Source organism: Sceloporus occidentalis, unplaced genomic scaffold (genome assembly GCF_023333645.1).
Source record: "Sceloporus occidentalis isolate IW3139 unplaced genomic scaffold, rSceOcc1.0.p SCAF_25, whole genome shotgun sequence".
NCBI classification, from domain to species: domain Eukaryota; kingdom Metazoa; phylum Chordata; class Lepidosauria; order Squamata; family Phrynosomatidae; genus Sceloporus; species Sceloporus occidentalis.
In genome coordinates this window covers 8,745,377-8,768,729 of record NW_028317005.1, presented here as the reverse complement: position 1 = coordinate 8,768,729, position 23,353 = coordinate 8,745,377, and the positions used below count along the sequence as shown (strand labels likewise).

Genomic DNA, 23,353 nt, shown 5'->3' with positions numbered 1-23,353 from the left:
TTCTTTATTGAATTTTCCCGGACCGCCGCCATCTTGCAGATGGCGAAGATCACCGGCAGCTGCGGCTGTGACCGCTCTCCGGAGCGGTCACAGCCCATCCAAAGGTAAGTGTTTGGTGTCGCTGGATGCCTCCTGATCGAGGCATTCCAGCGACACCATTTAAGTTTAGGAGGCGATCGTTGATCGCCTCCTAAACGCTTTTAAAACGGGCGTCCGCCGCCATACAAAGTATGGCGGATCTTGACGCCCCGGGGAGGGGCCAGAGATGGCCCCTTTGTGCCGATAATGGCGTTGCTGAATGCCTCGAGGTCGAGGCATTACAGCAACGCCGTTTCGGTGCAGAAAGCGAAAATAGATCGCTTTCTGCACCCGTTTAATGACGTGCCGGTCCTGGCACGTCATTTGTCGTTATCGACATGAATTTCCGCGACGTGCCCGGACCGGCAATTGTCATCAAGGGGTTAAATGTACTACATTCCATATAAGGTAAAAAAAAAAAAAAGTACAAAATGAGCCACCCATCTCTCAATGCTGAGCCTTCAAAGACTGATTTAAAGGAACAGTCATATTTTTTGGTGCAATTTTTTTCTTAAATGGAAATCCGATATGTCAACCCCACTCTCCAGAAAATAAGTTTTCTAACAATCAATTATCCTTTTAAACTTAAACTTGGATCAGCAAACACAACGCGCCATTGGAACACAGGAGTGATGGGAGTGATAAAGAGTCTCTGCACGCCTCTCAAGATATCCCATTAAAAATCAGATGTTTGCGGCTACAATAGTCATTTACAACATTAACACCGCCTGCGCAGGATTTCTGATCCAGTTTGGGTTATTTTAACAGACAAAATTAGCTTTTTCAAAAACAAGAACATATCTAACTGATCCCAAACTTTTGAACTGTGGTGTGCGTGTGTATGTATGTATACACACACACACACACACACATATATATATATATATATATATATATATATATATATATACTGTATATGTAAATGTTATTTTTAGATTACATTGAACCACATGGATGGTTGCCATTAGTTTATTTTCATCTGTGTATTTTTTCACAATTTAAAATCTTGCTGTTTGCTTGATTTTTTTTGTTACCTACTTTTGTCTGATTACCTGTAAAGTTCAATGATTTATATAGCACGATTGTCAGCCATGGCTCACGTATTTTATGTTCCATTGCATTTGGACAATATATATAAAAATTACATTTTATTGATAAAGCAGCAAATTGTGGATATGCAAAATGGACAATAACTTAACATGTGCTAAGATGGAGAAGAGGGCCCTGCCTTTGTGAGATACAACACATTGACAGGGTTATATGAGACCGGCGGTGAGGGACTGCCCGGGCAACAATGATTTGTCGCGTGGAAAATCAGTGGAGTGGAGCTCTCGGACGTAGGGAGAACAGCTGGTTACTTAGAATAGTTAGTTAGAATATGGGGTGAAGTCCTGGAGATGCTTGTTGGAAGAAATGATAATAGTTGACAAGAGAGTAAATAGCCGGCAATACAACAAGGAGCGCTAGAACAGCATTTGGTGATACATGAATGTAAACTATTCATTTTAAGAAGCTACGGGATAATCATCAATCAAAATCTCTCAAATCTTACTTATTGGATAGCGTTGTCTTGAAGAAAGTAAAGTAGCTTTTTTCCCCCAAATACAAAATTAGATTTAAACTTCTTTTTACGCAGTACAATTTTGACAATACCCAGAGGTCAGTGAAGAGCTGCATGAATTATTCAAATTATGGAAATGCATAAATAACACATTCCAAAAGGAAAATGCCTATTTTTTGGAAGCTTTTTCTGCTCTTTAGACTTTGTTCAAATACCTGGAGGTGCTAATTAATGTCAAAATAACTGTATTTAGTAAAGCTAAGTATGTCTCGCACAGGGATAATTTATGAAACAAAGTATTTAGTGTGAGATCTTTAACAAATTCCACTACAGCTGCCTTTTGTGGCTGTAATACTTTAAAGGGACAGTTTAATACCCACATACAGCTATACATAAAGAATGCATGTTTGATGTACTTGTTCGACCCTCTGAAAATCTCATAAGAGTTGACTGGTTGTGAATATCCAGGCATGTAAACTACTATGCCAAATATTCATTTGGCTGCCTAACCATGAGTATAGCAGTTGTAAGCAGTGTATTACGTCCATTACAGTGCATGTGGAGGATGTCCCTTTAATAAAACTTGTATGTCTAATATAAGGTTAAAGTTATTGTTGTATTTGAATATATGGTAGGACTTGTCGCCATAGTAATTACTCAAATCCTGTTTCCCACTTAACATTAAGGTGTCACAAAATAAGGAGAAGCTTTGTTCTCTTCTGTATTTCACTGCGTGGTTCTGATGCTCTATTATTTCAGATTTTGTTGGGGGTTTTTGTGAAAAATTTTGTGTGAACAGAGCCATGTTGGAAACCAAAAGTCCCTAATCCAGTTTGTAGAGGATGGGCCATGGTGTCACTCAACACATCTAGACCTGTTTTTATAACACTAAATTTTTTATAACACTAATACGGCTACCCCAAACTACAGTATAACATATGTGGCAATACACACTCTACCCACCTGGTGGCAGCACTGTCCCTATCCATAAAAATGGTCGCTTACATTATTAATATATAATTTCCTTTGAGCATCCTTTCCTCACTTTGATTTGGCAGGTATTTCACTAAAATCAGAATTACCAGAAGATCTGCAATTACAATTCACTGGCTTTAATATGAATTATGAAGAGTCAAACCCTGTGAGTTTCTCTTGCAAGAAGAGCTTTTTGGCTCTATATAATTCAAAGTTAATGAAGGAATGTTTCTTGAGTCACCTCACTGATTGTTCAGCTTCTTGTTGAAGCAAGAATTATCCATATTGAAGTTAGTGAGTTGAGACGCAACTTTCCCCCAACTCCTGCTTTAGCGAATAACCCCCAAAGTGAACCAGAAAAAGAGCTTGTCTTCAAACACTGGCTGTCAGGTTCATTGCTTTGCTATGGTCTTGTATAAACAGTCTCATTTACATTGGCTAGGAAAGAGATATGCATCCATGCCTATGGGTACTATAAGGGAGTGTACAGGCACTAGTGATTGGGAAAGCCCAGGTGTAGGCAGCTAGGGAGCCAGCAAACCTACAAAAATCTATTGAACCCGCCAGTTCCAACCTACCATAACGTGATTTAAATGTTCTGTTTTATCTACTCTGCTGAATATAACACTTTTTAAATACAGCATTAGAAATATCATTCCTAGTACTGCTGAATATCCAAAACCCTCCCAAAAATAATTATTTCAGAATTCTGTAACACTCAAAATTCCAAATGCCAGGGGAGTCAGTTCATTTGTTTTAATATCTAATCTCCCCCCAGAGAAAGCAGGCAGCTTCATTTACTCTGTGTCTAGAGATTTTAGCGTGTGTCTGGGTAGGCAAGCCTTTGGGCACTTGGGCATGTTAGTGTGAGTATGTGTGTGTGCTTGGGTAAGTGGTTCTGTGTGAATGGCTGGATGTATGTGTGGATTAGTTTGCTTGCATATGGTTTTGGTTTTTTCATGTAGATGAGATCAGTTTTAGTCTATTGAGCAATGTATTACATGATCTCTTCCCCCCTTCATGTCTATAAATTTTCCCAGTGGGATTTGGCCCTGTATTCTTTCTAATTGGGAGAGTTTTTCATCTACAATTGCATATTGTCTGACCGGGTTGTTGTTCCCATATTTTGCAAAGCAATAAGCATCACAAATAAAGAATTATTAAAGGTGCAATAATAGGTTTAGTGTTCTTACACATTTCTACGTTGCTTCCATGTGAATACACATTTAGATGAAAGCATACAATGACATCTGCTAAGGTTTATTTGTTAAATTCTTTTGTCTAAGTGAACCAACAGCTTTAGAACAGGAAAAGTGAGGGTGATCTGCCGAGCAAACGCATGGCAAATGTACAAAAGCAAACAACTGAACTGTGCCATCTTTTGAGTCTATTCACGTAAGGGAGAGTTGGTAGGAGAGTTTGCAGGAGAGCTGTGATGTCAGCTCCTTGACTTCACTATACATTCTGAAAAGCCACCCCTGATGCATTTCTGCTGCAAGAAGCACTTGGCAGGTCCTGTATAATGTAATCAGTCTCCTCATCCATTGAATTATTCATTATATAGGGCCATTTCTGTCCCTGCTGGAGAAATTTACTAAGGATAGCCCTTCATAATGAATTGTCAGACTTGTAGTTTCATCTCCCTGATTTCATTAAACATTACAAATGGCCAAACACTAGTGAGCTTCTTCTACCAGAAGGGCTGAGCTGGCCCTCCATAATGTATAGATAATCTGTCACTATTGTCATTATAATACATTCCTAACAAGCATAATTCAGTTTTTAGAACTTTACATATTGCCAATGGAACCAACTCAACAGTGCAGCTGCAATTTATTCAGCAATAAAACAAAATATTGAATTTGTTGAAAGATATTAAATGCACTGATGAAGCATTGTATGGGATTTTAGCCAGAACTGCCCATTACTATGTAATTGAGAAAGATCCTCATTCTATAAATCATACAAGGAAATGATGATGTGGCTACAGTGAAGACGCAGTAATATAATAACCTGCGTATTGTCCCATGCACTTTTTTTCTTTTTCTTCTTGTAAATGTATGACTTAATCCCACTATTCCTGCTTTCTATTGCTTGGTACCTTTTATTCCTCTGGGGTGCAATGCCACTTCGAACAGCTCTTTTGCCTGTAGTTGCATCACCTATATTCTTATCAAAATCACCATTTTAAAAAGTGTTTTTACTATTGAAAACGCTTTGTATTTATTTTACATCGACTGCTTTAATCGCAACAGCTGATGGGGAAAAATCATGTACATCTCATTCTAAGACTATCTGGGATGAAAGGCCTGTGTTAAGGGGAGCATTTTTATCATTTATTGCATTTACTATATTAACTTTTTTGTAATTTTGATGAATGCTGTAAGAGTGATAATGCTGGATTTTATTGTGATAGAAACCTTGCTTGAATCATGCTCGTGCTATAATCGAACCAAAAACTGAGGGCAGGTTTATATGTCAACGTGATTTTTCACACTAGATACGAGTTAACCCCAGTGGGGTCACGTTACGTTACATGGTGAAACCAAGGCTGAGCATATGTATAAGGGTATGTAAGCATGGATGAATACGTATAAGGTTTTGTGAGCATGAGTCTCTTGCGTATAAGGTTGTGTTTATAAGTGTGTGTATAGGAGCATGGCGTGAGAGGGATTGTGTGTTAGAATGAGTGTGTACGTGTGTAAATGTGTAAGTGTGCTTACATATTTGTGCCAGAGTGTATGTCGGAGGGGGGCACGCTGGGGGCAAAGAGGGCACAGGCAGGCTGTTTGGGGGCTAGGATGGCTCTGATATGCTGCTTGGGGCAAAGGTGGCCCTGTGAGACATGCTGCATGTTGAAGTTGGGGGGCCCCAGAGCAATTTACACACAGGGGCCCTATGGTTTCTAGTTACGCCCCTGAATAATAATAATAATAATAAAATAGCACTACCTTTCAACATATTGTGCTGCCCAAGGCTCAAAGTTCATGAGAACAGACACCATGCAAAATAATAAATGACATTACATAAATATATCATTTGTATAGAATATGTACGGACATATATGTATATTTTGTATAACTAAGACACAGCAATCTTCAATACTTTCATATATTCGTCTGTATTTTCAAGCAATAAAGAACGCCAAAGTCAGCTCAAGGGCAAGACCTTCCGGCAGTGTAGATATTAGTGCACCTGTCATCAATACCTATTTACATATATATATTTCAGTATGGCAGTGACAAATTAACTCTTTAACACCAACAAATGACTGTAGCATAAACAAGAAGCTACTACGCTGCTCCAATTTTACATCACATGCCACTGAAGTAGGAGTAATGTAGACTTATTTATTACTCCAGTCACTTCTCCAATCTGGAGCTACCCTCCTTTTCCATGGTTTGATAATTCCTGCCACTGATTGGCTGCTTGAAGCAGCCAGTCAGTGACGGAGAAGTGCTCTCATTGAAATCAATGGGTGCTCTTTTCACACATTCTCCAACCCCCCCCATGTATTTTCACAAGGGGTGCAATAGAAACCTAAAGGGGACTGCTCTTCTTCCAGATTTATAGCGTGTCCCATCAAAGTGTAGCTTTTCCCTAAAAAAAGTATATATTTGTAAAAAAAAAAAAAAACACAGTAACAGTTTTTTAATAAAAGTTTGCGATATCACATGATCTTTAAAACTGGTTTTATTAGCAAAGCTCATAACTCGCATTATGGTTAGAAACCGTGACTACCAGATCCATGAGGAGACGAAATAAAAAGCCTGGCCTTTTATAACGTATTAATTATTGTGTTATACCGATGAACATAAGCGTTTGCAGAGGTTAGACGACCGTCACTACGGTGCTCCACTAAAACCCTCCTCAGTGTAACCGTTTCTCGACATCCGATCATTTCTGGCCCTCCTCGCTTGCAGTGTTTCTGCTTGTGACGGGATGTACCAAATGTATACTATCAATAGGGAAGGCACACAATGGTGTGATTATTGTGCAGCTCGCCGTATAATGACTGTGACAAAGCCTGTGTCACAGCACTTCCTTCTCTCACCCCGTGCTGTGCTGCAGACAAAGCCAGACGCGTGCCTATTAAGGGTGAATAGTACAGCCTGAGAGGGACTCCCCTCCTCCCTGGATGGAAGGCTCCAGTGTAGAAGAGACGTACAGAACAGCCGGTGCCTGCACCTTGTGACAGCTCTCGCAGGGTGCTGAAGGCATAGAAGCGAAGTGTTTGGACAGGCTCTGCTATTCACCCCTAAAGTCTGACTGGGGACCCCGCCGTTGCTCCCCTCTGCCTAGTAAGCAGCTCCCTCCTTCCCATGCTGATCCCCTGCTGGCACTGATTGTGCCCCTTTGTCTCAGGTGCTGCAGGGTTGACCCCCTGGGAGGAGTTCGGGCAGGGGTCACACGGTGTGCCATGCACTGATCCCCCCTCCTCCTGCTGCCGGCCTGTACCTCCTTCCCAACGATCCCAGGGACATAAATGATAGAGGATACCATGACTTTGCTGTCTCTCCTGGGTAGGATCATGCGCTACTTCTTACTCAGACCGGAGACCCTGTTCCTGCTGTGCATCAGCCTGGCCCTGTGGAGTTATTTCTTCCACACCGACGAGGTGAAGACGATCGTGAAGTCCAGCCGGGACGCCGTGCAGATGGTTAAGGGGAAGGTGGCTGAGATCATGCAGAACGACCGGCTCGGGGGGCTCGATGTGCTGGAGGCTGAGTTCTCCAAGACATGGGAGTTCAAGAGTAACAATGTAGCCGTCTACTCCATCCAAGGCAGGAGAGACCACATGGAGGACCGCTTCGAGATCATCACAGACCTGGTCAACAAGAGTCACCCGTCTATCTTTGGCATCTTCGATGGGCATGGAGGAGAAGTATGTATCTATACATTGACCTGCTGTACCTTGGGAGGGTAGTGGGAGGCAAGGTTGGCACTGCATACATGGGTCATGGATCTGTGCAGATGGATGAGCTAAGCGAGGACTTAAATATGTGTGTGTGTGTGTGTGTGTGTGTGTGTGTGTGTGTATGTGTTATAAAGAAGGTCTCAGATGCTCACTCTTGTAAATAGTGTCATTGGAGAGAATAGCACTGAAGACCAATCATTTGCTCACCCTTTTTATTGTGTATGTTGCATTTGGAAGAGATGCAGATGAGGTGAACAGATGTTACCACATTGATTACCAGAAATGTGTACAAAACATTTCAACTAATTCTTACTCTGTAACAATTCCTAGTGGGTTAGTGGATGTGTGGTCTGTGGGGTATCACTGGAAGTATCATAGAGGTCAATCAAGCAATGATGGAATTACTCCTCATTCATGTGTTACATACACACCACATTGTGCATATCTTGTATGCACATCTTTTATGTGCACACACATAAAACTCACAGGACTTGTACATGTAAACTTGTAAACTGAATTTTTTTGTTCTTTCCTTAATCAGTCTGTTATATATACAGAAATAATATAACCAAAAATTATTACAAAGGTTAAAATGGGGTTTTATTGTAATACGTGAAATTATATTTAACTGTTTTGACTACATCTAACCAGATTAGCAGAATCAACCGTTCTCTTCCCAAACTCACCCTTCACTACTTCCTCTGTGTCACCTTCTTTGGTTCTCCTGATGATTATCCTGTCAATGTCCCTCTGCCCTTCACCACAACCCCCACCTCATTCACGCTAAAAATCCATTACATTATAAATTCTACAAAAAGTGTTCTGAAGCAATCCATTTTCTTATATATCAATAAGTTTTGAATGTCTGGGTGCTTCATTGGTGTGGGGGTTGGTATTCTACTCCTTGACTAAGAGTGGTCACATTTGGCAGTCAAATGTCCTTAAACCAAAAAGCTCATTTGCATTAGTCTGAGTTCTCCTAAGTCATTTAGACTCTAGTTTAGTTTATTTATTGTTTTTAGTCATATTATTATGACTATTTAATCAACTTTCTTGACCCCATAGAATCTTGATAGCCATCCATCACTTCAAGCTTCTGCTTGTTTAACCCTTGATTGTTCAGCACTCCACTGTGTGCTGGTAGTCTAAGGGTATCACCGGTACCTTCTCATCATATTTATGGGACTGACAAAAGCTTCCTTTGTGGTTTCTTGAGGGTAATGGTTTCAGATCCATTGCAATTAACAGTTTGTTCACATGAGCAGATAAATCATACTGGCACGCAGTTTAGTTATTTCTTATGCATTTAGTTATTTACTTATGCATGGGAAACTCACAGCATTGTGAGACCTATGCTCCAGAAACATTCTAATTTTCATGGATGTGATCTATCTGTTTATTAGGTGTCACCTTGCCCATATAAGTGCAGCTTATTAGTTCTCGATTAGTTAATGATTCAAATTCACTTCTCTTGTTAGTAGAAGTGCATTTTGTCCTAAGTGCTTAAGCATTTTATTATTAACGTTTTTTACTATGCACTTGAGCACAAGGAGCATTTTTCTTTCATAACCAGGTATAAAGGTTCTCCGTAGGTGAACAAGTGTGAACATATCTTTTGGAGCCCTTTATGGCATGCAGACGCAAGGTAGAATTTAGTAAGCAATGATGAAATAGAGAGAGAACCTGCACTGGTAGTCTGAAGAGCTAACCAAGGGAGATAATTCTCCTCTATTACCCTTTAGTAAATCTTTCTCATAGCATCATTTCTGTTAACAGCATGCGCTTTCAGTGCTGGATTCACTTCTGGGTTTATCTCAGATATGATGGTTCCACCTGAAGTCTAAAACGTTTTGTCTCGAATATTTTCGAAACTGCCGAGCATTTCTTAAAAGCATATGGACAGATACTATGTACTTCAATGTAAATACATCATTGTGTTGTAAACACACCCTTTTCTATGAAATGAGGAACATAACTATGAAATTATTAAAAGTCGGTATACAATCTTTTTTAAAAATATTTCATGAAAAGGGAGTCTGAGGGAGCGGTCACAACGCATCACATCTCTTGCAAATCTTTGCATTGTTTATAAGCTATTGTACCATAAGAATAGACCTGCCATGGGATCTCAGTATCCAGGTCATGGAAACCAACTGTGTACAAGCAGAAAATGCCTAATTTTAGTAGAGAGTCCTGGGATTTCTGTAGAGGACATGTCACTGGATAGAAAAAGGCATAAAAATGCTGGGCACTCGCCTGTCTGAGGGTATAAATATCTCGGATCATGGGATCATCCGGAATGAAAACATATCTTGAAAGCAAAGACCCTTGGCTTGCTTCTGTCAACTGCGTTTTCTGTAACGTGTAACAGCTCAATAATGTTCATTAAGAAAGGGATTTTATTTGCAGACAATGAAAGGTGTAAGTAATAGGAAGAGGATATGGCTTCGGCTTCCATAGTTGAAGACTAAGGGAAAACGGCACTGTACCGAAAGAGTTATAGATGCAAGAGAAAGTCGCCCAGTGGAATTGCTAGAATCCTTGGAATGTAGAAAGAGCTATCTCACGGATTAAGAAGTCTAAAACTTTGAAATAGAAAATGTAGTCAGTGGATTCTTATCTGCTGTCATAATCAACGCTTCTTCATCTTTGCAGGATAAAACCAATGACACGTTTTCAAAGGTGGTTGTTGTTTTCTCTGTAGGGTTGTCACCCGGCTTTGTATCCTACAGGTAGCTGGCATCGATTTAAAATAAGGCTTGATGTTTGCCCAACGGTGTTGTTTTTATGTTCTCGGAAAGGTTAGGAGCCCTAAGTATCCAAAGCATTGACGAACACTGATCGATATATTTTGCAGAAACCATAGCAACACCCCTTGAGCTGAGTGCCCGGTGTTGAACTTATGTTCTTTCTGCCTCTTTTCTAGTACTCTACCATATTTTTGTAAAAAAAAAATAATAATTATATATATATATATATGTGTGTGTGTGTATGTGAAAAGGTCTTGGTGTTAACATCTAATCTAACATCTAATCCAGTTTTCAATCCTTAAAGCTGCAGTGTACTTTATACCCACCCATTTGTTTTTGTTGAATTGAGATGAAGGCGCGCCATCATTTTGACAATTCCAATGTTATGTCTATCCATTCTCATATCCATGCAGGGTAGACATATTTTTTGTTTGACGTTTTTGTTACTTTTATAGAGATCTAATAAGTCCATTACAGAAGTGCGTACCTTCACCCCTTTAGTTCAGGCTAGAATGCCATTGGTATGGATGGCTGCTGGTATGGTTTGGTTTTGTGCCCCGCTAATAGAGCCGAATGCATTGCAACTGCCTTCCTTCAATGTCTAAGCTTGCGCGTTGCTACTGCCAGGCAGCAGCCACCAGTAAAGTGAAAAAGTGGCATTTCTGAGAGACACACCACACATCAAGGCGTGTTTGTGTTCCTTATCCCTAAAATATAACTTTTTGAAGTCAACCTGAGACACTCTACGTATTTCTGGAAATCTTTTTACAAGGTGGATAGGTGATGTCAGAAGGCATTGTGATGACCGCACTACATCTGCCCACACTACCATTTGTAGCTGGCATTGGCCCATGTACCTTCTTGTTTTTTTCTTTTCTACATTTTGTGCCTGGGTTTCCTATCAATGTAATGATCTAGAAGTTTAAAGTAGAAACCCTTCTCACTTTAACAAGCCACTTTAGATTGTTGGGAAATAAAATAACCACTGTTCCAGAATGCTCTCATTTTAGAAGCACTCAGATTGATCCTCATCATTATGTTAGAAAAGGATCTTACAAGAGTCTACTTAAAATGCCGAACCGCGTCTGCGAAACATACGCCTAAAAACGCAAGGCTGAAAAAGGGAATTGAAAGCATTAGTATTTCAACAAATATGACTTCATTTGGCTTTAGCTTGGTAAATGTATGTTGATGGCCAATGTTACTCTACAGTGGTGCGCGGTAAGTTTCTGGAGTTTGGGTGAAGAAGGACAGAGGGAAAAATTCTTTATAATTGGCTTGCATAGATAAATGTTAACTGAAGCGAAAAGTTAAACATTGATTTTGTGGCGGAAGAAGTGCTTGGTATTTATTTTGGGTCCTGTGTATTATTTCTGAAAATAAAAGCAAGCTCTTATGTTTTGTTTTTTTTTTGTTTGTTTTTTAGCTTCTAATATTCAGACCTGCTCTGGGAGCTTCTATATATACATACACATATATGTATGGGATACTCGTATATATATATATTGTATATACATATGTATATGGAATAATATATATACACACACCGGTATATTTGCATTTAGATATTCATGATCTGGATTAATAAATAGGTTAGAAGGTGCAAGACTTAATTCTCATAACTGCTGTAAATCATCTATTTTTTTTTTGTATTTAATCTGCCTCTTGAAACAATGGCGAGAACGTAGTTTGTATTATCAAATGACCTCACATTCAGAACTGTTTATCAAGGAGAAAGCAGCAAAGCCCTTTATTGATTTATGTTTGTGCTGTTGTGCTGTGGCGTGACTGCTCTCGTTCAGCTGCTGCAAGACATCAGTCGGGTGCCTTCCTGGAAAACAGGAGGACACAGCTTTACAAACATCAGAGCTGAGGCCATAGCTATCGAAACACTGGGGAAATATCACTGTAATGTGAAGGAATTGGGTTTAGTCTTCTCTAGAGACATTCATTAGAAAGAAATAGCTCATATTCACTCCCCCCCCAAAAAAAAATATCCCAAACTCATCGTGTCACAATGCATTGCCATGTGTGTTATTGTCTCATTAATATCGGAGCTTTCTTCTGATCTGTTCATACCAGTGGCCACATATTCACATTTTTCTAATATTTCTCCATGGCTTATACAAAGATTACATGTAACCCGGTAGAATGTTAAAGACTTGCTCACCTTCATAAGGTCACCATCATCACAGTAAGTCTCAATCTTTTAAATAATGAAATCTGTTTAAGGGTATAGCTATTTAAGCTTGTATTGGGTGTATTTTGGAATTGATGAGCACTTGGAAAAGAAGTGCCGCGTGCCTCTGCTGAAGGTGACTTGAAGGACGATTAATGTTTGATTATTTTTAGGTGAGTTGGGCCATTCATGTTCAGATTTTCATGTAGTCAGAGAAACATAGATTTTGATGGCAAATAAGAACCATTTGGCCCATCTACTTTGCGTGATGTAGAGACTCAGTCCTTGGTCATGTCTTAGATCCAGAATAGCCATATACCTATCCACATGCATGTCTATATTCCCTCACTGGATTAGCCTCTACAATGTTTAGATACATTACATTATATTTATTTATACAGTGTCAGCAGATTCCGTAGCTCTATTACAATAGGACAGTGAAAATTAACAACATTAAAATTACAATTCCTACCCTTAACAGCTTACAATTTATTTCTTGTTTGCATTGGTATGACGGCACTTAAATCCTGTTTTAAATATGGCATACTTGATGCAATTTAATATCCTTTACTCTTAGTATTAATATCCTTTATGATCTCTATATACAACGAGTGTACACGGCTGACGTAAAATTTTGAAATTAATAAACCACACTCTTCTATGATCTGCTTTTATACTAATCCGTGAAGAATTGGAATGTAGTTTCTTAAACCCTACAAAACATCTATGACTTTTTAACTTATATTCTTTTATTTTCCGACACATGCTAATAGCCTCATTATTGTGAGGTCCAGTATCACACAGCAGTGCATTATGTTCTAACAGCGTTATGTTAGTAAAACATTCCGTATTTAATGCATAACTATGCTATAGGCATTATAGAGACGCATTCTATGATAAAACACAGCATCTTCTGCTCTGGGTCATGAGAATCCCATTTGCAAAGATCATTTGATAATGTTACCACCTCGAGCGGAATCTGTCATAATCAAAGACTCATTTACTGTTTCTGCAGGGAGTGAAATATTCAATCTTAAAACTGTTTTGATGAAAAGATAAAAAAAAAGTAGCTTAATGAAATAGCATTTCGGCATCATTTTTATATCTTCATTTATTTTAATCTCAGAAGAAAGGCTCTTAGCATTATATTGAGTTGACTTCCTACCCGTACAGTACAATAACCGAAAGGTAGTTGCTTTTGATCGCCATAGAAATCATGCAATTACTTTATCTTTGTGCTTAGAGTGAAAAATAATGGGGTTCTTGTACGGACCATTTTAATACAAGAATACTGTTTCTGCATTTGAAATTGCAGGGTGTTTTAAAATCTCAAATGAAAATTGCCATCAGTAAACGAGTGGAAACATAAAAAGATGGGGCATGATCCGTGTAAAGGGTGGGATCATTATGTCATCTAGAGAAAGAGTCTGAAGATGGCAAAGCTGTGCTTTGTATCAACATAAGTACAACAACTTCAGAATCTAGTATTTTGCATGAAAAGTATAATACAATTGTTTCCTTCTAAAATAGTGGTTAGATCTAAAAACTTACTTGTTCATCACATAGTTATTTGCAAAGCATTAAAAATCCATTCTGATTCAAGAGTCTGACACCTCTGCTAATGTGATTGGCAGTATATTTTGCTGCAGTGAAGTTCATTCAGTTCCCCATAACAATGAGCTGTAGGCTTTTCCAAGCCTTTATATACACTCTATATGAGTGTAGAAACCGGTCCTAATTATTAAACGTATGTGTTTCCGCTATACCTATTGCTAATAGGTGGATAAAGTTAAGCATAGGCACGGGGTCATAGGATGCCACCAGGATTTGGCACAGGAGCATATGGGTCATGTGATGCCACCTTTGCCACAAGTCAGTGATTTTTCTGCTCTGCAAGATCTGCCCCAGTCCACTGTAGGTGCTATCATTATGAAGTGGAATTTTCTGCTACAAAACATTAGACCAAGCACACTCACAGAGTGGGGCTGCCAAAGGGAGTAGCGCATAAAAATCACCTGTCTCTGGAAGCAACATCAGCACAAGCACTGCGATTTGGGAACTTCATGGAATGGGTTTTCATAGCCAAGCAGCTGCACACAAGCACCATGAAAAATGCCAAGTGTCAGCTGGAGTGGTGTAAAGCACACCAGCACTGGACAAATCTAGGTGTGGCAGATGCCAGAAGAAAGCTACCTACAGTACAACATAGTGGAGGGATAATGGTCTTGGGCTGTTTTTCAGGGTTTGGGTTAGGTCCAAGTGAAAGGTAATATTTATACTACATCATACAAAGACATTTTAGACAATCGTATGCTTCCAACATTGTGACACTAGTTTGAGGAAGGCCCTTTCCTGTTCCAGCGTTATGGTGCTCCCATGACCAAGGCAAGACCCATAAGCACATGATATGATGAGTTTGGTGAGGAGGAAGTCAAGTGGCCCTTGCATAGCCATGACCTCAACCCATTGAACACCTGTCAGGGTCCTCAGCAAGGACCCCGACGAAGCGACTCACCTGAGTACCCGCCAATGGCGGGCACCAGCTCCCACGCCGCGGCCGTCCTCACTGTTGCTCCGTCGGCTGCCGCGCCGTCTGCATTCAGAGGCGCGCACACGCGTCCCCACCTCCCTTTGTGGATTCCTGAATGGAGGAGGCGGGGAACGCGCGTCAACGACGTTACGCACGGAGGCGGAGCGACCCCTGGTGGTAGCTTTAAAAACTAGCTCTGAATATCATTCAGTGCTCAGTTATTGTGTTGTTCAGAGCTCTATGGTGTTACTGCCTATCTATCTGATTCCTGTTACTGAACCCTGGCTATTGAATATCGTTTCTGCTGATTTCTCCATTCCTGACCTTTGGCTATTGCATACCGTTATTGCTGATTTCTCCGTTCCTGACCCTTGGCTAATAAATACCGCTTATGCTGTTTTCTCCAATCCTGGACTTTGGCTATTTATTTCTGGACTTACTGCCCTCACCGCTGTGAGGTATCCTGCATACCGGGTTCCTCCTCCCGAATTCCCGACAACACCTTTGGTATGAATTGCAATACATGGCGAGCCAGGCCTTCTCATCCAACATCAGTGCCTGACCTCTTTTGACTGAATGGGCACAAATTCCCATTGACATACTCCAAAATCTTGTGGCATTCCCAGAAGAGTGGAGATTATAATTCGGGATTAGCATTGGGATGTCCAACAAGCTCATATAGGTGTGATGATCAGACTTCCACATACTTTTGGTCCTATAGTGTGTGTGTGTGCGAGGGCTTGTTTTGTTCCATAGAATTATGTGTTACAACACCACATTCACGGCCCATTTTCCTATTAATACAGAACCTAATCAAGTAACTGAAACTATTTTTTTAAGTGCCCATCCAGCTTAAAGTAGTAAATTACCAATGGATGTGGTTGTACATACCTGCAGATACTACATCATAATCAGGCTTGACAGATAAGAAGGGTTAAGTTTAATAACTAACGAATCAAAATATAGTTAGAAAATACAAATTTCCACATGCATATCAACCCTTTGATATCGCTTGTTACAACTTCATCACTATCATTCTCACTAAGGGTGAACAGGGCTGCAGGGATCAGTCTTTTTTAGTCTGTCTCTTTTACTTTTTCTCTTTTTTTTTTTTTCATTAGCATGGAGTCAGGCAGGCATGTTAGGCTGCATGCTTTATCGATGAGTAGCTACTGAAAACAAGCAATCAGATATTATGCCTATGGATTCACCTGTAAACACGAGGCTATTCAGTTTAATGGGAGATGTACATGTCTCCAGTTTGGCTTATCTAATTAGATGTTGTATTCCCCTCATAGGGATTTGCATTTTGCATAGAAAGTATCCAAAGTTTGTAACCATGTTACAAAAGGCAGTTACTTTTTTATTTAAATTTCATCATCGTTATAATTGCCGACATATAAATAAACACATATTATTAGAAAGAAGAGTCCTGCCAACTAACTCGTTAGATTCCAGCAAAGTAATTATAAGGGATAAGTAAGTGTTGCGTTGGGGGCAAGTGATTTGGACCTTGTAAAGACAGGGGTGATATCTATAGAGCATTTGGTCACAGTTTGTCCTGGTCAACAGTCTGGGTGACCACGAGTTGTGGACTGATTTGGATAGTGTCTCAATCTTAACAAATGTTCCAGGCAAATACTTTCCAGGACAATATAAAGTCTCAGAATAACATGTTATGGGTGGCATCCCGTGACAACGTCTCACGAGCACAGGGATAATGTACTTGGATACCAAAGAGAGTGACACCAGATTACTCTTTCCACAGGAATATGACGCGCATGCAGTTGTATTCTTGGGAATGTCGTGGCATTCAAGTTATTTTTGAAATTGAAAATTTTTAAAAATATGACTAGGTAAATTATGTTTTTCTCCACTTCTCCGGCCGTGATGGTCAGGGATTGCCACTGTGTGTCAAGGCGCTTGTGTCTGTCCCACAACAGAGTCTCTTAGATCCAGAAGCCATAGGATGTAGCCGAGGAAAAGCTCTGTAGGTGAGAATATTGTGTTTTTTGTTTCAAGCACAATTGTGATTATTTACTGTGGAGGTTTAATGAGCAAGTAGTTATTTGACAGAATTACGTTGTTGGTTTTATGGGCATCCATGTAATTCATAAGCAATTTTGGAACTGGTTACTCAAGATTAAATAACTTTAAAAGGGAGAGGTCTGCCATCAAAGGGGAGGTAGTCAAACCGCACTTTATAGAGCAAATGTATTTATTTTTCTTGTGTTTAAATGCCAAAGTCATAACGCATCTATAATGCTCTGTTTTCTTAAGTTTTTTTTACGAGCGGCAAAAATCTCAGGTTGTTCTGGCTTGTAAACTGGTAATAATGTGTTGTATGTTGCCAACCAATTACAAGAAACACTTTGTAGTGCTTTGAAATATGTTCTCTCTAAAATCAAAAGACGTTTATACAGAGTATACAAATCTGCGAAAGGGTACAGACTCAACAGATTTCCGACTGATACATATAGCCTAGATTAGTGATACATAAGAATGTTATATGTGATAAGGCACAAAAAAAACGTTAAAAAAAAATATACATATGGCCCTCATGGACCCCCCATAATAAAACAAGCCCATGCAGAGTTTATTTAGGGTTCAAAATTAAAATTGGCACATATGAGATAAAACCAGAATTGAACCAAAAAACATCTTTCAACTTTTCAATAATTATCCATGATACCCAAGTGAAGATTATGTTTAAATCCTACAGTCTACTAAAATAGGGGATTATAACGCACTCCTTGGACACTGTCTGCATTGTTTTACTAGATATGCGCCTCTACCACTGGAGGGTGCGATTCTTCTGTAAAGTTATCTGAATGGGGGGCAGCAAGATGGCAGCTCCTGTAACACAGCAAAGAACATAGAACCTTTCAGTCCATCTAGTCTACCCTTTCCTGATGTAGTGGTCAGACCTTTATCTGTCCTTGGTCTTGTTTTAGATTCTGGATAGCTTATGAACTATAATCCCTGATAATAGGCAATACTCATTAGTAAGGCTACATAGGACATTGGAGTGTCTCTTCAATTAACACATAATCTCTTATACCCTCAGCCAGTGTGTGTCTTTAATGAAGGTTGGCTGAGAGTGTGGTTTAGGGCGCCACATGCTCAAGAGTATTTAAATTGTGATATTTATCATACACAAGAGGGTTATGATTTTAATCAAAAGCATGGGACAATCATCGGACACCAGTAGACGTGTTAATGTCATGCAAATTGTGTAGAGCTAAAAGCCTATCTGGATATAATCTAGGAGAGAGCTTCCTAATGTGACAGCTTGAGAGATAAACTCCCGACCAGTTGCCCTCAATTACGATGCATCCAGATTGTAGCTTCCTGGTACAAGATCGTTGTGTGATTTATCGGAAGCCTCTCACCACACTGTGCGTCTTACTCCGATAATTTACACAGCTCTGCAAATTTTCAGTCAAACCAGCAAATATCTGTTTGGTGTAAATCTAATGTTTCCACCTAGCAGAAAAGAACTGGTTCTCCTGCTTTACAGATCTCTGGCCAGACCTTGCTTGAAGTATTGTGCGCAGCTCTGGAGACCCCATCTCCAGAAGGATATTGACATACTGAAGAAAGCCCAGAAGAGGGCTGCTAAAATGGTGAATGGTTTGCAGGATAAAAATTATGAGGAAAGACTAAACATCTCAATATCGATAGCTTGGCTTACAGATTGGCTAAAAACATTGGATGCAATAAAAACATTTAAATATTTAAAGGGATTTTTCAGAGCAAAAATGTTAAAACAAGAGGCCATCGTCTAAAACCAAAGGGTGAGAGGTTTAACGCAATGAAGATTTGTTTTTTACTGAGATGGAGGTTGTTAAAAGAAGTAGTATTTAAACATGCATGGGATAGGCATATGGCCGATTGCTTCATGTAAACTGCAATTGTACCATAATCAATGATCAATCTCATCTTAACCCTTTGTAAAACATTGTTTATCTAAAAATGTCCAAAGAAAGAAAACGAAGAACTTCTTAACAGTATGCATCTCAACATGAATATCGTTTCACGTCCCTGCAAGTTTTCAAAGTGTAGCGTCGTTTGGAAGGATCACTATTTTAGCATCTTCTCATAACCAGAGGGGTTAATTATGTTTGTAGGAGAACGTGTTTTGACTTGACAAAATGCAGAATAAGTACTATATGTTTAGAAACACTTTTTTTGTTTGGAAGAGGTTCCCACCCAGACATTTAACAGAGATGCCTACATCCACACAAGGAAGTCAGAGCGGTCTGTGACTCCATACCAGGAAAGCACTGTGCAGACAAGTACTTCATTAGCCATAATAATTCACATTTGTTAAATGTAGAGCCTTGATAAACTGTTGAGTTGTCATGTACAGCACAAGCAAAACATTACTGCACATGCTAAACGAGCAGAATCAGAATGCTTGGACGAAGGTTCTAGAATGTTGTTATACAAATAACATGCATATTATATATATGACATCACTGGATATGACATCATATCTGGCGCTGTGCTGACCAGCGGATGCACTGTGAGAGGAGATCTGTGCTTCAGTTGGCACAAATCTCTTTTATGAAGGCAAGTGGATTGGCCACACTTATAATTGGATGGCGGGCCTCAGTGCAGGCTGCCTACCAGGAAAGGTTAGTACGCTTTTCTGTGCACATACATTTCCTTTGTGCAATTGTTCCAAACCATATGTGGGCACATACACTGCTTAGAAGGAACATCGCTACTTGGGTAAGATTTGGTTGTTCCTCAAAGCCGTGCATCATCATGATGACTGCAAGTCTATTCCAACTCCGCAGCAAAACCTGACAAAGTCTGAACAGGCCACAGGAGTTTTTAGATTCTGAGTTCAGCTGCTGAATTGAGAAGAGTCTCGATCAACATAATTTTACCAATTAGTTTTAGATTTTAGGGTCTCTCTGCATCACTTTAATGGAGGGCGAAGGAAATGTAAGAGTATTCTGATGTCTGTTTGTCTATACTGAGACGTATGCCCTGGAGAGTTACAGCCAATTACCCCGTGTGGACACAGCCAGATGAGGGTTAAGGTACAATCGCTGTAGCGAACCCATCCTTTCCCACCTCCCCCGGGTTAGCCCCCCCATAATAATTTTTTTTACAAAAGATCATGGCATTTGTTAGATCTTTGTTAGATCAGGTTTGATCAACTGTTTTTTTCGTTAGATCTACTCTAAAATAAGCAATATTAACTATCTTTTTCAGGGGGGGCTAACCCGTAGCCAGCCCCCCCTCAACAAAAATTTCAACAAAATGTTACTGATTATGATAGCTCTACGTTAGATCAGGTTTGATCAGACAAAATTTTTGTTAGATCTAGTCTAATTACTGAGATATTGCATATTTAATGAGGGGGGCTGGCCCCCCCTCAACTGAAATTTGGAATTTTTTTTATGGATCTTGGTAGATATTCGTTAGATCAGGTTAGATCAACTGTTTTTTTCGTTAGATCTACCACGCAGGAGGCGGTATTCACAATCCTATTTTGTGTGAGGGGGATGGGTACACATAGGGGCTGGCCCCCCCTCAACTGAAATTTGGATTTTTTTTATGGATCTTGGTAGATATTCGTTAGATCAGGTTAGATCAACTGTTTTTTTCGTTAGATCTACCACGCAGGAGGCGGTATTCACAATCCTATTTTGTGAAATCCAAATTTCAGTTGAGGGGGGGCCAGACCCTATGTATACCCATTACCAGCACACAAAATAGGATTGTGAATACCGCCTCCTGCGTGGTAGATCTAACGAAAAAAACTGTTGATATAACCTGATCTAACGAATATCTACCAAGATCCATAAAAAAAAATCCAAATTTCAGTTGAGGGGGGGCCAGCCCCTATGTATACCCATTACCCGCACACAAAATAGGATTGTGAATACCGCCTCCTGCGTGTTAGATCTAACGAAAAAAACTGTTGATCTAATCTGATCTAACGAATATCTACCAAGATCCATAAAAAAAATCCAAATTTCAGTTGAGGGGGGGCCAGACCCTATGTGTACCCATCCCCCGCACACAAAATAGGATTGTGAATACCGCCTCCTGCGTGGTAGATCTAACGAAAAAACCTGTTGATCTAACCTGATCTAACGAATATCTACCAAGATCCATAAAAAAAAATCCAAATTTCAGTTGAGGGGGGGCCAGACCCTATGTGTACCCATCCCCCTCACACAAAATAGGATTGTGAATACCGCCTCCTGCGTGGTAGATCTAACGAAAAAAACAGTTGATCTAACCTTATCTAACGAATATCTACCAAGATCCATTAAAAAAAATCCAAATTTCAGTTGAGGGGGGGCCAGACCCTATGTATACCCATTACCCGCACACAAAATAGGATTGTGAATACCGCCTCCTGTGTGGTAGATCTAACGAGAAAAACTGTTGATCTAACCTGATCTAACGAATATCTACCAAGATCCATTAAAAAAAATCCAAATTTCAGTTGAGGGGGGACCAGACCCTATGTGTACCCATCCCCCGCACACAAAATAGGATTGTGTATACTGCCTCCTGCGTGGTAGATCTAACGAAAAAAACAGTTGATCTAACCTGATCTAACGAATATCTACCAAGATCCATTAAAAAAAATCCAAATTTCAGTTGAGGGGGGGCCAGCCCCCCTCATTAAATATGCAATATCTCAGTAATTAGACTAGATCTAACAAAAATGTTGTCTGATCAAACCTGATCTAACGTAGAGCTATCATAATCAGTAACATTTTGTTGAAATTTTTGTTGAGGGGGGGGCTGGCTACGGGTTAGCCCCCCCTGAAAAAGATTGTTAATATTGCCTATTTTAGAGTAGATCTAACGAAAAAAACAGTTGATCAAACCTGATCTAACAAAGATCTAACAAATGCCATGATCTTTTGTAAAAAAATGTAATATGGGGGGGCTAACCCGGGGGAGGTTCCTTTCCCCAGCTATAAAGCATGAACAAGCACTAATATAAAAAGTTGTAATAAACGGTTTGGTCTGTGCATGAAAGCTCTAATGACTTCTCGATGGGTGCTGGTGTGAAGGACCAATTGCAATGCACAAGGTAGCGATCGCCGATTTTGCTTTCGAATTGCTTCCATCTTTCCGACCTCGTCTGCTTCACAGCTATGTGAGCAGCTGACATCTCCAACCAGACAATCCGAATACGTGCTACAACTGTTAAACCGCAGTACAATTATCCATACAGTATTCAGTTGGAAGACCTGAAAACATATATAAATATATATAAGTATGTATGGCGTGAAAAAGAGACCTAAACGAACATGCATTTCTTTTATAGAAGTGAGATGTTTTCCCGTATCACAGGCAGCAAGCAGCATGTGTCTAAAATTTGAGTAGATCTGGTGGTCAGAGGCCTAAAGCATAAACCATAACGATTTTTTAAAATTCCAAATGCTGCAATGTCTTAGAAAAGTAGTTATGACTGAGAAACCTTTTTTTTTTGTATATATAATGAATTTCTGTGCTTTCTACCAGCAAGTCTAAGAGAACTGCTTAAGGCCAGAGAGTGTTTCTTCTGATAACTACAGGCCTCATTATAGATTTTCTGTGGTCTGCCTTAGCCAGGGGGAAATTGTGATTTGCAATTTAATGAAGTTCGTGCCATAAGAGTCACTCGTATCAGAGTGAAAATTAAATGCATTGCCACACACAGGTAAATCTTTTCAGGTAGTCCAGGCAAAATGGCTTCCTGACCTTTTAAAATGACCCCTTAATGTCTCTTCCATTTGATTTCAACTTTCTCCTTTAGGTAGCCTCCTAGTTTTTGGAATCTCCAAACCAACACACAAAATATGCTCTTTTCGGATTACAACTCCCACCAGCCAGCCGAGAGTCCAACAACTGCTAGTGTAAGGCCTATTTGTCCATATGTTTCCACACATCTTTATGCATCAACATGTAAGGAAAAGATACGGTTGGTTATTTCTCACACTGGGTTAAGATATGAAAATATTGTTTCAAGTCATGCAGAAGTTGTTAGTGATATGAATATAATTCAATTTCCCATATTTGTAGATATACATGCATGACTGTGAATTTAAATCAGCACTGAAGCGTGATGAAAGTGAATTTCCATTTATTTAGAATGTAGTGTGTATTTATAGGCACAAGTCTTCAGCTGTGAGACTAGCACCGAAGCTTTGTGACTAATTACAGCAGTTTCTTCTCGTAAGCCTTTTATGTACTGTATATTAAGTACCGTCAGATTCTAATACAAATTCTGCGGACAGGTTTTTGTGCTTTGTTAAATAAAACTTACTATTAAAAAAGTGGGATAATCCTATTCTTTCATAAATAGTCTTTTATGAACAATATAAAAGAATGCAGC

At 39.6% G+C, this 23,353-nt stretch overlaps 1 protein-coding gene across 1 annotated transcript in view; it reads left to right on the top strand.

Moving 5' to 3' along the window:
- Positions 1 to 7,100: 7,100 nt before the first annotated feature.
- The window catches only part of PPM1L (protein phosphatase, Mg2+/Mn2+ dependent 1L), a 105,173-nt gene continuing 88,920 nt past the window's right edge, over positions 7,101 to 23,353 (top strand). Inside the window, exon 1 of the mRNA XM_089485439.1 lies at positions 7,101 to 7,499. Coding sequence (XP_089341565.1) covers positions 7,101 to 7,499 — 399 coding nt within the window. The remainder of the gene's footprint in view (positions 7,500 to 23,353) is intronic.